Source organism: Phoca vitulina, unplaced genomic scaffold (genome assembly GCF_004348235.1).
Source record: "Phoca vitulina isolate PV1807 unplaced genomic scaffold, GSC_HSeal_1.0 scaffold36, whole genome shotgun sequence".
Taxonomy (NCBI): Eukaryota; Metazoa; Chordata; class Mammalia; order Carnivora; family Phocidae; genus Phoca; species Phoca vitulina.
This window is the reverse complement of record NW_022589739.1, coordinates 1,129,439-1,144,050: the sequence shown is the minus strand read 5'-3', so window position 1 is coordinate 1,144,050 and position 14,612 is coordinate 1,129,439. Positions and strand designations below refer to the sequence as shown.

General features: G+C 49.6%; 1 protein-coding gene across 2 annotated transcripts in view; it reads right to left on the bottom strand.

Moving 5' to 3' along the window:
* PLEKHA7 (pleckstrin homology domain containing A7) overlaps nt 1-14,612 on the bottom strand; it is a 200,424-nt gene that overhangs the window by 25,900 nt on the left and 159,912 nt on the right. The window contains exons 10-14 of one of the 2 annotated variants that reach the window (XM_032427128.1): nt 13,331-13,801; nt 4,685-5,207; nt 4,128-4,214; nt 3,410-3,529; nt 1,165-1,218 (exon numbers count right to left, since the gene is read on the bottom strand). In XM_032427128.1, the coding sequence (XP_032283019.1) occupies nt 1,165-1,218; nt 3,410-3,529; nt 4,128-4,214; nt 4,685-5,207; nt 13,331-13,801 (1,255 nt within the window). The remainder of the gene's footprint in view (nt 1-1,164; nt 1,219-3,409; nt 3,530-4,127; nt 4,215-4,684; nt 5,208-13,330; nt 13,802-14,612) is intronic. The other variant, XM_032427129.1, reaches the window with a different exon arrangement.

Here is a 14,612-nt window from a genome sequence, read left to right as displayed (position 1 = left end):
CCAAACACATGCCACCTCCTCTAGAAGCCTTTCCAGCATTACAGCCCACGGTGACCTTCACTATCTCAACTCTGAGCACTAGGCCAGACAGATCTTTGTAAGCTCATTACAAACAAGTCTGTGTTATTTTGGGAGATTTTCTTTTTCTAACCAAGGCCATTTGCGAGTTCTCTTACATGTCCCTTAGGCTTCTCCAGAGCTGGTTACACAGCAAGTACTCATCAGATACGGAAGCTAACTAGTTGATTCCTAATCAAAGGCTCTGATCTTGTCTCAGTATGGGGAGGCCCCCCACCATCTGCTGCCGCAGGGCCTAATGTTCATCCTCTTGCTTCTACAAGGCTGGATGACAATCCCCATGTTAAAAATACCTCAAGCCAAGCACCCAGGGGAGCTGGGGGAGGCACACCCCGTGGCAGTCACCTGGGTGTCCTCCCACAGCAGCCCCCCACTCTCTCACGCGCACAGTTAATTAAAGGTCACATTCCTTCAGTCAATTTCATGGTTTAGGCTTCAGATGTGCTTTTCACAGTGGGAGCTTTCAGAGAGCTGTGGTAAGGGAACAATAGCGGCTCTCTTTCACGCAGAATGCCTCTCACACTTCTCCACCAGCTTTCTCTTGGTCTCTGTGCTCTGAAGGCTGATTTCGAGCCTGAAGCTTTATCACCTACAGGAAGGCACCCAGCGCTCATCTCCTGAATGCAGATGGAAGACTATCCATACGGGAGGCTCCTATATGGGAGACCACGGTGGGCCCCAGAGCTGCAGAATTCCATGTGGAACCTGCTCCCCCAGCAACAAAACCAAAAAATCCACCAAAATACTCGTAGCTGAAAACACGTCAGTGGCACCCTATGAACCAAACCCAACCCCACTGGCAGCTCCGAAGAAGGAGGTAGTTACTATTTAGAAGTCTTTGGGTCCTCACCAAGGATAGGAAGAGATCAAGATCCTGTGCCCTCATTCCGTAAGGCTGAAATCTTATAGCAGAACTCACAAGGAACTGAGCCTAGAGCTCGAGGCAGTAAGAAATAAAACTCTTCTGACTTAGACAGGAGATGTCTTCATTTGGGATCCAGATTTGGTAAGACCTGCACAGCCTTTGGCTTTGAGCTCGGAAAGGTGAGAGAGTCCAAGGGAGACAAGATGCCCGACGTCCCTCACCTTTAGGTCCAAGTACTCCAGGTCCTTCTTCAGCTGGAGGTAGGTATCGTCGGCCTTCAAATGAAGCACAGAAAGAGAAAAGCCAGTTGTGAACACCAAGGGTTTCCAGAACTTGGGGCTTCGTGTGTGAATCACTGACATTACACAGCTTTGGGGTCAAGGCTGGCAGGCTAACACATCCAGGGCCATGGAGGAAGCGCAAATGTCTCAGTGTAGCTCAGAGCCTTCTTTCAGCACGGCGGATCTTGCAGGTCACTGTGGGGAAGATCCAGCTCGTCCCGCAGTTGGCTGGGGGGACAGTTTGGTGGGGAGGAGGGAGACAGCACACATACCACCACAGGGCTAGGAGAGCAGTGCAGCTGAGGCCAGCGGTGAGCTCCTGAGACAGAACTGGAGAGGTCTAGCTGGAAGAGGACATGCAACACCTGAGCTAGAGGCCCATCAATCACCAATGCTCCAATCCTTGTCATCAAACCTTTGTACTGGCCCACTTCACATGCATGAAGCAAAATGACCCTCTGATTAGTGTGACTAAATGCCCTGAAGGGGCAGGAAGAGGATCTGGGGATCCAGGTAGGTCCTGACATGACCCTGGGTTCTAGGATGATAAGCCCCAGGAGCTACTGGAAGTTTCAGCTCCCTTTGCTCAGCACGGGGCCATGTCAGGAGCTGGCTGAGGCAGTTTCAGTGTCAGACCTCTCTGCTTGCACGGTCTCTGACAATCTGTTGAGTTCTTCAGTGTAATTACCAGGAACAGTGAAAATAAGCAAAAGACTCTCTGATTTTCTAGGACCTGTGTTTCCCGTGTACAGACCACAGAAGCTGTTAGGCAGAGGGGCTGTAAAGCTTAAGAAAAAATGGCCCAGGCACCACTTTCTCAACCAGCTAAGAGGTCTCCCAGCAAACCGAGGCAAGTCAGGGCTGCGGGAGAGGGCCCTGTTTACATCTCTGATGTCAAACAAGGAAACAATGTGAGATGTTCAGGCTGGGGTTTTAAGCGTGAGACCTGAAGGACCATGGAGAGGGACACTGGTGACTTCCGAGATGCTACTTCTATCCCTAAACTGTCCCCTTACCCATCGCTACTTCCCCAATCAGCCCAGTCCCTATACACTTTCAACAGCAGTAAAGAGGACTGAGCAGAGGAATGTTACTAAAAATCCTCCAAATTCACACCTTAGGGGTTTTTCACATGTTCCCTTACATTCATTTTTCCAAGTATATTTCCTGAGTCCCTCAGGTCTCACTAAAACAGGACAGTTAAGGAAGGTGACACTCCTGTCATCTTCCTCCTCTGTCCCCTGCCTACTTTTGTGCAGCCCAGGGGGACCAATCTTGTATGGACATCGTTAAACTGCTCAAGATGGGGACGCCTGGGTGGCTCAGTCGGTTAAGCGGCTGCCTTCGGCCCGGGTCGTGATCCCAGGGTCCTGGGATCGAGTCCCACATCAGGCTCCTTGCTCAGCAGGGAGCCTGCTTCTCCCTCTCTCTCCCTCTGCTTGTGCTTTCTCTGTCGAATAAATAAAATCTTAAAAAAATAAATAAATAAATAAACTGCTCAAGATGCCTGGGAGGGCAATTCCCTGGCCACTCCTTGAGGAGCTTGCCTGCAAACTTCCATGTCCCAGAAGGTTTAGAACACTATGCCAGATAGGACCTGAATTTTGGCTCCAGCCCGCATGCCACTGGCTGAGGGATCCCAGGCAAGTCACTTCCCCCTCTGGACCCAGTGCCTTGCGTGTGGTAGTAACTCCTGTCCTGCCTAACCTCTCCCAGGTACAGTGAGGTTCTCTAGGATAAGGGATGTGAGGATGCTTTTTCCATCAGCAGGACACTGTCCAGATCAGAGAGGGCACCCTGCCTCTCCCCTCCGGGTTGACACCAATGAAACACACCTCTCCACATCCCAAGGATGGCCACGGTGGCGACAAGGATGACAGCCAGCACAGCCCTTCGGACATGACCACACACCAGCCTGGCAGTCACTACTCACAGCCGGAGAAGCCACAGCTGAGGTCCCTCACACCGCATGCAGGCTCCTCCCCAGCACCAAGAGGCGTGGGCCCCCCCACCACTGTGCAGTGTCTGGCAATAGCGACCAGAAGCAAACAGGCAGGGAAGGAGGGAACGAGCCAGACAGCAAATACAGACTAGAGCGTGGGCACAAGAAAACATGGGCCGGCACGTCACTCCATTGCCCCCCACCGGGGTGGCCCCGGCCCTGAGAGAGCCCGGCAGCGCTGACCTGGCAGGCGGGAAAGGTCAGCTGGTGCTGCAGTAACTGGCGGACGGCGAGATTTCGCACACTGGCCAACCTGGCCTGGTGCCGCCGTAAGCGGGTGAGAAGCAGCGAGAGCTCCTCCAGCTGCAGGTGCGTAGACACATCACAAGGAAATTAGCCACCGCAGGAGCACGACGCTATAATTATTCTTCACCCCGGTGCCGGGACAGCACTGATGTGACACCATTAAGTAATTACTGCATTAATTCTCTAGGACAAATAAAGGCACTGGCAGAAAAGGGGCTGCAGGAAGCAGGTTTTTGTTTTTGTGGGTTTTTTTTTCAGGAAACAGCAACCAACAGTGCAACCTCACCCCGACTCAAGCTTTGAAGACAAAGTTAACCAACCAAAGCCAAGACCTGGACGAGAGGAGAGGAGCTAATGGCAGAAAGGCAGGTGCCTGGGAAAACGCTGCCTGAAAGAGAAGAAAAGCCCACATTCTCCTTCACTTCCCCCAAGCTCTTCCTCTGATCTGGGGAGGACCCCAAGTCAGCTGGATGACACAGAGCAAGTCACTGGACTTCTCTGAGCCTCAGCGTTCTCATCTCTAACGTGGGGGCTGACAGCTGCCCTGCAGACTGCAGGTGACTGGCTCGGGGCGAGGGGGGGGGAAACACTGGCTGAGCCAGCACTTTGCAGGCGGTTGATACTCATGGGGCGGGGGAGACAAGGAGCGGCTTACCGATTTTCCATGGAGACTGGGAGCGCTGACCGTGTGGGTCATGTAGCCCATGGAGGGCATGGAGCGGCGGTCCACGTGAGAGGAGTTCTACAAGGGGGAGACAAGAAGTCAGCCTGTGGGCCGAAGCCTCTGCCCCTCTCTGTCGGGGCGGCCTGCCGCACAGCACTACCCCTCTTCAACTGTGGGGGGGTCCACGTCTTTCTTACTGGGTTATAAACCATGGTAAACTGGGGGAGCCCCTTGGAGAGGTAAAGCTGAAGTTGGGTTATTATAAATTATTGAACCGACTGAACACAGATATCTTTTCCTGCAGACTTCCAGTTGGATGATTCTTCATCTCTTAATGCCTCAGAGTTCTCATCTGTGCAATGTGCTTGATAATAGCACCTACCTCATCGGGTGGTGATAAGCCTTTAGTACTGCACCTGGCACCTAAGAGTACCACAGAGGTGTCACCTCTCCTTATTCGAAATTGCTCAAATTTGTGTTCAAACCACGTGAGGGTCCTGGTGCCCTCATGCTGAACCCAGCTGCCTGGCAGCCCTCCGGAGTCTCACCTTGGTGGCGTGGCCCCGTGCCTTCCTGGGAGAGCCCCCCAGTGAGATGTCCACGCTCCTCCGCTGATCCGGTGGCTTCACGGTGACCCTCTCTGCTGGCGTGTGCGGCCGCCGGGGTGGGAAGACCCTCGGGGGGCCCGGAGGAGGGATGTCAGAGGGAGACGGAGGCACAGAGATGGAGCGCGGCACCTCTAGCATGCTCCTGCTCCGGCCCTGGTCGGTGAACTCTGGGGAGCCGGCGCAGATGGGCGCCGTGGGGCTGCCGTGCCGGAACTGTTGGCGTTGCTGCCATTCATACAGCTGCCACACTGTGCCGTCCCGGTGCGCCCGGCGCTCCTCACTCGACATCTTCAGGTGACTGGCTCGGTCCTGCGCGTACTTGTAGTCACTCGGCAGGTTGCGGGGAGGAGGCGAGGAGCCCCCTGAGGGATGTCGGGAGCTCTTAGGCAGAGTCTGGTAGTTTTCTGGGAAGGACAGTGACTGGCTAGGACCCTGACGAGGAAGGGTCTGGTCCAGGGGCAGGCTGCAGAGAGAGGAGGAAGACGGGTAAGACGACCAGCACGGGATCTGCCAGGCTTCTGGAAACACGGCTGAGTAAACCCTCAGCGCCAGGCACATGAGGGAGCCCTGTAAGAACCCCCAAAGAACAATCAAAGCAGACGCTCAGGACCTCAGTCACTCCCTCCCTATGTGGAGGACTCCAAAACCGTTGTTCTCCAACAACCTGGGAGCATCAACCTCCCTACCAGGCAGCCTGACTGCCCCACACCCATCGCTTCAAGTACAAGGTGATGAAACCTGCCTCCTCCTCTCCCTCTCGCTGTCAGTCAGCTCTTCCAAATGGGTGTGTGTCTATTTCTAGGAAATGCCTCATAATTCCCCAGTCACCGAGACTTGTCCTCTGCTGGTATCCTCACACCAAATTCTGGAAGTTCTTAAAGGAAGTGGCTGGCACCAGCTCTTTTCTTTTTCTACTACTCTAGACCACATACTGATTTAATCATCTTCCCCCAGATCGCTCTGAGACCTTCCTAACCAGTGTCCACACTGAACAGTGTCAACTGCTTGGATCCAATCACTCCCTTGCTCCAAAAACGTCAATGACTCCCCACTGCTTATGAAAGAAAACTGAAACCCTTCAGCCTGGAACTCACCACTCTCTAGCACCTGATCCCAACCCACCTTGCAGTCCTGCTGTTTTCTCACTGCTTCTCCAACAGGACTGGGCTGGGGCAAGCCAGGCATCTAGGGCCCAACAGTTAAAGAGACACATTCACTCAGGTGCACCCCTGCACTTGCTGGGATCTAGGAATGAGAGCCTCACCCTAATCCCACCTAGCCTCCTACACACCTGGGCAACTTCTCAGAGTGGGAAAACACAGAGATAGCTTGACCTGGGTTTGAATGCTAGCTCTACCATCCACTGGCTAGATGACCCTAGGCAGCTTACTGGACTGCTCTGAGCCTCAGCTTCCTCACCTGCAGCATGAGGACAGAACTATCTCCCTCATAAGGCTGTTCTGAAGAGTAAATGAGACAAGTAAGAAAATGCAGGATCCATGCCTGATGCACAGAAGGTACTTCTCAATGGGTTCTCCCTTTCTACCTCTCCTTATTCTCATAATATTGTTCTGCCCTCCCCTACCTGTATGGGCTCCCCTTGCCCTATTCACCCAAATCTCACTCATTTTCCACGACACTCCTTCCAGAGAGGCCTTCTGCAGCCCTCAGGGCTCCCACTCTGCTCTGACCTAGTTATTATGTGTAGGAAACTTGTCCAAGGCCTTTTCATTGATGCAACCTTTTCATCCTTGCAAGACATCTCTTCCCCAGCCAAGCTGTAAATCCTCAGAGGGCAGGAACTGTATCTCACATTCTGCGGTATTGTCCACAGTCTGACAAAGTCCTGATGCATAACCAGCCAGCCATTGTTCTAAGCCAGTGCATCCAAAGTATGGTCTTGGATGGGCAGCATCAGCACCACCTGGGAACTCATTAGAAATGCAGGTTATCGGGCCCCACCCTAGATCTGCCAAGTCAGAAACCCTGGGGGTAAGAGCCCAGCCTCCTGTGTTCTAACAAGCCCTCCAGGTGGCCAAAGTTTGAGAAGTGCTATTCTAATTGTTCTTAAATTCATCTCATTTAATCACTTCCTCACTATGACCTCATAAGTGTCTTTTATGTTCTCACCCTCCCTACTATAACATAGGGATACTAAGAACCTAACAGATTGTTGTGGGGATTAGAAATAGTTGTCATTCAAAAATGGTTTTTTTTTTTGTTTTTTTTTTTTTTTTATTGTTTTTTATTGTTATCTTTGCAATTATGGGAGGTAATTTTAAAGATCTCTTCAGCCAGACTGGTCTAGTGTGTCCGGCTAGCGTGTCTGTTTGCCACTAGGTGGCAGGGTTTGCTACTGATTTCCCAAAGTCAGAGGGGAATGTGCGTCTGAGGAAGGGGCAGTGGCTGAATCCTCAAACAGCAGTGGTGGCAGAGGCAGAAACCAGGCTGGGGGCCTCCCCTGGGGACTCCATGACTTCACCAACCATTGTTCGCTCTGGCTGAAGAAAAATTCAGACTATGCAAAGTATGTCCTAGCTCTGCTCCCAAACCCCCTCAGTCTGGTTCCGCAGCCTGCTCTCGGTGCCTGCCACCCTGACAGTCAGAGTCCCCCACAGGGTGGGGCCCTAAAGCCCTGAGCTCATCCTCTAGCCTGTGCCCTCTGCTTCTGCATTGTCTGCCATATCTCCCAAGTCCTCACTGCTGGCCATTTGGTGGCAACCCCCAAAATCCCAGTGCAATGGTGAGCTCCAGAGGCCAAACCAAGATAACTAACCAAAGGTGGAGTGAGAGACACAAGAGGAAGGTTTGCAAGAAGAGGTAAAGACCCCCCTGAAATAGGTAGGAGATCCCCAGAGCAGCTTTGCCCGAGAGCAGATCCATTTGCTGGCCCCTAAACCCATCTTTACCCAAAAAGAAAGCTCCAGGTCTCCTGCCCTCATACCCTGCTCTGTGCCAAGGGGCCTCCCTGTTCCAAAAGGCACCAAACAGGATATTCTGATACAGCCACTACAAACTGGTCATATCAAAATGTAAAATCAATTTCTATAACCAATTACTTATGCAGAAGATATTCCTCACCCTACCCTCCACATCAATTGTGCAGGACTCTCACTTTCTACTCTGTTCCTCATTATAATAGTTGAGTCCTTGATTCCATTCCCACCTCTGCCTTTTTATTACAAGTATGTAAATTACTTGAAATACCAGGGGGGAAAAATGGAAGGCTAGAATTTCAAAACAATCTCTCAGAATGTAGAATTCTAAGGGTACGTCAGTCTGTCCTTGCAAAATATCATTCTAAAGGAGTTTAATGATGGGAAACAGAGTACATATCTCCAATACTAAAGGAACAGTTAGAAATAATTTCTTATGTGGTCTAGCTCCACCAATATGAGATCATATTACAGTGCAAACAACTCTCCTTCCAATGTCTAATGTGCCCAATCTAACGAGACTGGCACAGTCTCAATCATACAAAGCACAGACATCCCTCTTTTGTATTTTCAAATGTTGGAGGCTCCTTCATTAAACAGCCAGATGTACTTATTATTTGACTGTAAGAGATTACAAATATACCTTTAAGGTAAACAGCAATTCTGAGAATGCAAGATGCAGTCCTTTCCAGATACAAGTGAATGATCAGAGACTCTGCACTTGGCTTACTCAGAGACAGACAGCTTTCTTCTCAAAAGGGTGTCTTCAATTCCTCACTTTTCCCTTTCAGCCCAGTGAGATCTGCTTCCATCACTAGAGTGAAGTTCCTCTTGCTGTGCGCTCAGTGACCTCCAAGGCCAATGAACTGTTTTCATCTACAGACCTCATGTCACCTTGCCCCTTAGACAAGAAAGGCTTAAACTTCCAGCTCATATGCAAGGAAAGTCCAACAACGCTTTCCCCAGCCCTGTCATCTACTTGCAACTGACTTATCATCCTTTAGCTCCCCTATGTGCCCCCGAGCCCCAACTACAGGCCCTTGTGTGTAGCAGAGTAACACAGGTTTGTGGACTGCCAGAAGCAGTTACGTAGAGACATTTCAACCAACAACTTATAACGTAAGTATCAGTCACACAGCTTTTGAAAGTTCTTTCTGTGCCCCTGCCACAAAGGGTTTCTCACTGGCCATGTGACCTTTTCTGACTTGTTCCTGTCTTCCTCTCCTGCCTCCTGACCTAACTTCAAAATCCTAGCTCTACTAAGAAGGACAGGTCAGGTCTGCCCACGTAAGCCCATCAAGAAGCTCAGTGGAACCAAAAGCCCCAGTGACTGAGCAAAAGACAGCAGAGACCTTGAGGTTCCAGACACTCTTTCAGTGGCTCCCAGCCTCCTCAGAAGGCACCAGCCCCAAGGAGAAGTCCTCATTCCCAGCACAAACCGGACTCCTTCTAAATGAAACTCCCTTCAACACTCCAGTTTCCACCCTCCACCCCATCTCCTGCTCACACCTTTCACGGACACTGCTTTTGTCCACCCCTTGGGCTGGAGGTCCTCAGCATTCTGCCTTTGGCCCTCTGCTATGGCTCACTCTGAGCTAGGGATTCTCCAGCCTGGCTGGAGAATTATACAGTCAAATAAAAGCCAAAAAACTTTTGGGGTGCCTGGGTGGCTCAGTCGTTAAGCATCTGCCTTCGGCTCGGGTCATGATCCCAGAGTCCTGGGATCGAACCCCACATCAGAATCACATGGGGGGCAGGGAGGGGTGTGTTGTTAAAACTCCTGACATCCAGGCTGTACCACATCTTCCTATTAACCAAGCCAAACTGCTAAATGTCAGCTCCACCTGTGGCCCTCCTCACCTTCCTAGCCTCGATGAAGCAATTTACCAAGTCTTATACCTACCCAACCTCAACATCTGTGTGTCCTACCCATCCTCCTCAAAATCCTCATCATCTTCACTGCTTTGGTGTGGGTCTTCCCCGCCTCCTACCCAAGCTATGACCACCTTATACTCAATCATTGCCTCTTTCCAGGCTCTTCTCCATCTAAATCATCTTCCATATTATCACTGGAGGAAGGAGTTAACCTGAAACAGTAGTTTTCCATGCTAATGTGGGAGTGGACAAACAAGGACACTTTGGGTGGGGTATAAACTGAAACAGTGTTTTTGGAGGGCAATCTTGTAATAACTATCATAATTAAAATGGCATATATCCTTTGACCCAGTCACTCCACTTCAAGTAATCTGTTCTTTAAGTACACATGCACTTTATGCAGAGACAACGGGGCAGGGATATTCACTGCAGCATAGTTTGTAATAGCAAATGTTTGTAACCAACCTCACTGCCCATCAATAGGGAATGGTATAAATACCAGTGTAGATCCATTCAATGGAGTACTCTGGTTATTTCAAAGTAATGATATATGTCTATACGTGCTCATACGGAAAGACAGCCAAGATACATTCAGATATTTACATACAGACTTGCACATACACTGATACATTAAGTGAAAAAAGCAAGGTGAAGGACAGGGTTTATTTTTCTTAACAAGGTTGCTGGTCTTTAGGGAGTGAAAGTAGGTTTCCGAAATAAAGTAGAAGGACCCTTATTTTTCAATATTTATCCTTTGGTATTTGGATCTTTTTTTTTTTTTTTTACTTTGTGATGGATTACTGATTATTTGGGGGTACTGAGCAAAGGGAGATTTGCACATGTAGCTATGAATTTGGTGATGAAATTAGTAACTGGTACAAAGAAAACCAAGTAAACCACAAGCTTGAAAATTAACATCAAAAACAAAAAATTGTTCAACAAATGAAATTTAATTATAGAACACTATGGCCCAGGTGTGAATATTTATATTGTCATAATAATATAAAAACTGACTAGTGATCTGTACAAAAAATATGCTATATTGTGAAGCTAGGATAAAGGTAAGCGTATGTCTATTGGAAAGGCACAGCGGGGAACAAGAGACTTCAATCCTTATCTTCTATAGTAGAATGTCTACTGATAACTAAAATTGTAAAATCAAGAAAGTGCAGTGTAAGTATCTTATTTGGAAATACAGAAATAAATTGGGAAAACTACTGGAAGAATTGAAAGTGGCTGCCTCAAAGGCACAGAAATCAGGAGTAGGGACAGATGGGGGCCACACTACTTAAATCCTTAAACTATGTGCATACATTAATTAAAAAAAAAAACTTTTGGGGTGCCTGGGTGGCTCAGTCGTTAAGCATCTGCCTTCGGCTCGGGTCATGATCCCAGAGTCCTGGGATCGAGCCCCACATCGGGCTCCCTGCTCCGCGGGAAGCCTGCTTCTCCCTCTCCCACTCCCCCTGCTTGTGTTCCCCCTCTGGCTGTCTTTCTCTCTGTCAAATAAATAAAACCTTTAAAAAAAAAAAAAAAAACTTTTAAGAGTAAGGGGTAACCAAAACTACCATTCGCATTTTGGGCAGGGCACATCAGAATCACCTGGCAGACTTCTTCACCGTATACACGGACCTGCTGTATTGGAGCTGGGATGTAGTAAGGACAGTCTAGCCTGCAAAATCTCCCCAGGTGTCCCGATGCCTCTTTCCTGCCAATACCCTTCAGACCATCGACGGCTTTCACAGGCCTCCAAGACTAAATCCAAACTCTTTAGCAAGAAATACAGGCTCATCTGAGCTAAACCCTTAGCTTTCCTATCCTCCCTAGTTCTGCTTTTACCTGCCCTCGCCTGCCCATATTGACTACAGTTCCTAGGAGGTGTGACACGTAAGAGAAAATAGCTAATTTATCATGAGTAGCTTCTCTCTGACCACACTGTCTCCTCTACCAGATCCCCCTTCTGCTGCTAACTTGTAAGTGTTGAGGTACCATGTGCTGACTGTTCCCAACCAGACCTCAAACCCCAACACTATAATCCATACCCAACTGTCTACCTGACATCTCCCATTGGATAGCTAATAGGCTTCTCAAACTTACTGTCCAAAATGGGAACCCTGATTTCCCCCCGATCTTGCTCCTAAGCCTTCCCTGTCTCAGCAACCACCTGGTTGTTCAAGTCAAAACTCTAGGGATCATCCTTGTTCCTCCCTTTCTCTCATCCTGAGCATCCAACTCATTAACAAACTTTGCTGTTTCGACCTCCAAAATGTATCTCAAATCGTTCTCTTTCTATTTCCATTGTTACCATCCTGGACTATTGCAACAGCATCTTCCCAGGGCTCTTCTTCCTGAATTATTAATCAGATCACATCACTTACCTGCTTAAAACTTTCCAGTGGCTTCCCCTATTGCTTTTTCAAATAAAATCCAAATTGTTTTACCTTGAAGTAGGAGACCTGCATGATATAATGCCTGCCAGCTTTCCGACCTCATTCAGCAGTGAGGGCACTTAGAATCACCTCCCGGGGGGGCGGTGTCTACCCAGCCCAGCACCAAGAATAGAAGCTTCTCTCCCCCGTGTCCCTGGGAGGCAGCTTTCTGTTTTTAAGAAGACACAAAATTTGAACAAATGGAATTGACACCTGGTCAGTCCTAGGTGGGAATGGGAAGGTATCTTAGCTACACCACCAAAAGCCTTCCTTTTCCTAGTCTGTCCCACAACAATGTCTACCAATTCACTGGGGGATTTCCATTGTAATTTCTCCGTCCATCTACCCTCACAACTGCCCACCTAGACCAGATTAAAGAGGTTACACAACCTGCATACACACACAGCATCCCCACACACCTGGAAAGAGGCCGAGGCTATTCCTGCAGGAGCACTCCTGCCTCCACAGCCCACAGGGGGAAAGTCTGGGCTCCACCAACAGGGAGAATGTGGTGTGCTTTTGAGAACATGTTTATCAGGCAGGTCAGTCTGTGGCAGACTTGGCCTGAGCTCTGGCACATCCACTGCAGCCCCTCTAGTCCCCGGGGAGCTTTCTGAAAGCACCAGGGCTTCGCTATCTCTTCTCCAGTCAGTGGTTGGTTTTAGAAGCCCGAAGATGATGAAACGATTTACTGTCTTCATAAGGAGGACAAAACACAGCGGCTTCTGGAGAAAATGGGGGAAGCCGGTGACCCTGAATTCTTTACATTCAGAAAAGCGCCCTTATTAATCTAAAACTATAATAAAATACAAACAGTGCTTTGCAAATAGCAAAAACCGCATGCCCCCTAAATAATTAAAAACTGCTTCTTGAAGGAATCTGCTGTCAACAGTGCCTAAGCTCTTGTGTGTGCCTGGAACTGAAAATGGATCTGTATTTACTCTAGTTTCTACAAATACTTCCCGGATGCGGAGAAGTAGAGGAGAGGAGAAGATGAGCTACTATGGACATACTGACTGTGTCTCAAGGCACCCTCGCTGGGGAGCCAAGACGCCACCTGATGTAATCTCACACAGGCTTGGGAGGTCCACAGACCCGGGGCTGCACCCTGCCTTCGCTACTTACTGTGTGCCCTGGGCAGGTCCCTTCACTTCTCCAAGCCCCAGTTTCTTTGTCTATAACTTGGGGATATCACCCCCTCCTTGCAGCGTTGCTACAGGAATTTATGGAGCTAATGGAGGTGGACAGTTTAAGGCCTGCATGTCCCCAGCACGTGCTGGGGAAATGAGAGCTCCTATTACATTATTATGCTCATGAGTAGCAGCCATCCTGAGTCCATTACTGACCTCCTGCCGTCCCCCTTCTGGGCTTTCGCCCAGTGCTCCACCTGGGCCAGGCTGCTCTTCTTCTGGCTGTGCTTTTCAGCGTTGTTCCTGGGAGGAAAGGCCCGTTGATACCCGCCGGTCCCGTTCTGCTCTCCTGGGCCATACATGGCGGGCAGCACCCCGTTCTTCTCTGCCCGCTGGGGCTGTGCTTGCTGGCCTCTCAGGCCACCAGGTAAGTCCACAAACAAGGCATCCTCCTCAGCCGGTGAATATGGGGACCTGGCCTTGCTCCTGTCCCGCTTGCCCTCCAGTGGGTCCCTCTGGGAACGGTACCGTTCTTCCTCTTGCTCCCGCCTCTCAAAGCCAAAAGAATCCTCATGGCTTCGATGAGGACAATCCCTCGCGTGTCCAGGTCCCACGCGGCCACACTCTCGACAGGACTCGGTGTGGTTGGCCTGGGGGACCGCCTGCCGCTCCACCTTCTCCACATCCCTGCAATGACAGAGCCACATTCAGCCCATTCCAGACAGCACCACGGGCAGCCAAGACTCCCCAAAGAACACACTCTATACTCGAATTTCCTCCAGGCCTTTGCATGGGCTGTTCCCTCCGCCTGGAATACCTTTCACACCTAGTCCCTCATTCTTCCTGCCTGACTTCTACTCCTTTGGGACCTGGCCTACATGTTACCTCCTCTAAGAAGCCACTCCAGTCACACACACTCCCACTCTAGACTGGGACCTTAGCTGACTCCACCATCACACTAACCACACTGGATCATAACTGTGTTTACTCATCTAACACCCAAGTAGACCATGAGTTCCCTCAGGCCAGAGGCCCATCTGGCCAATTACAATATTCCCAGAACTTCTATGCAATGACTGGTATAGAGTAGGTGCTTTATAAATACTACTGAATGAATAAATGATACATGTGACAATCTCATGCCTTTCCCTTTTGCTCTATGTCCATCTGTCTGGGGCAGTCCAGCTTGGATAGAAGGCTCCCGAGCCCAGGGTCTCTCCCACTGGCATCTAGCATAGCCCAAAGGACAATTAGCACATAATTAACATTCTCCCAAGATGCTGAGCAGAGAATGAACAGGCTCAGCAACCTCTTCAGATGACCTCTTACCCACTGCTCAAACAGGAACACAAGAACACAACAATCTTCTGAAGTATCACTAGTCAGATTTTAGAGATAAGGAAACTGAGGCACAGAGAAGATGATTTTTTTTTTTTTTTAAAGATTTTACTTATTTATTTGACAGAGAGAGACACAGCGAGAGAGGGAATACAAGCAG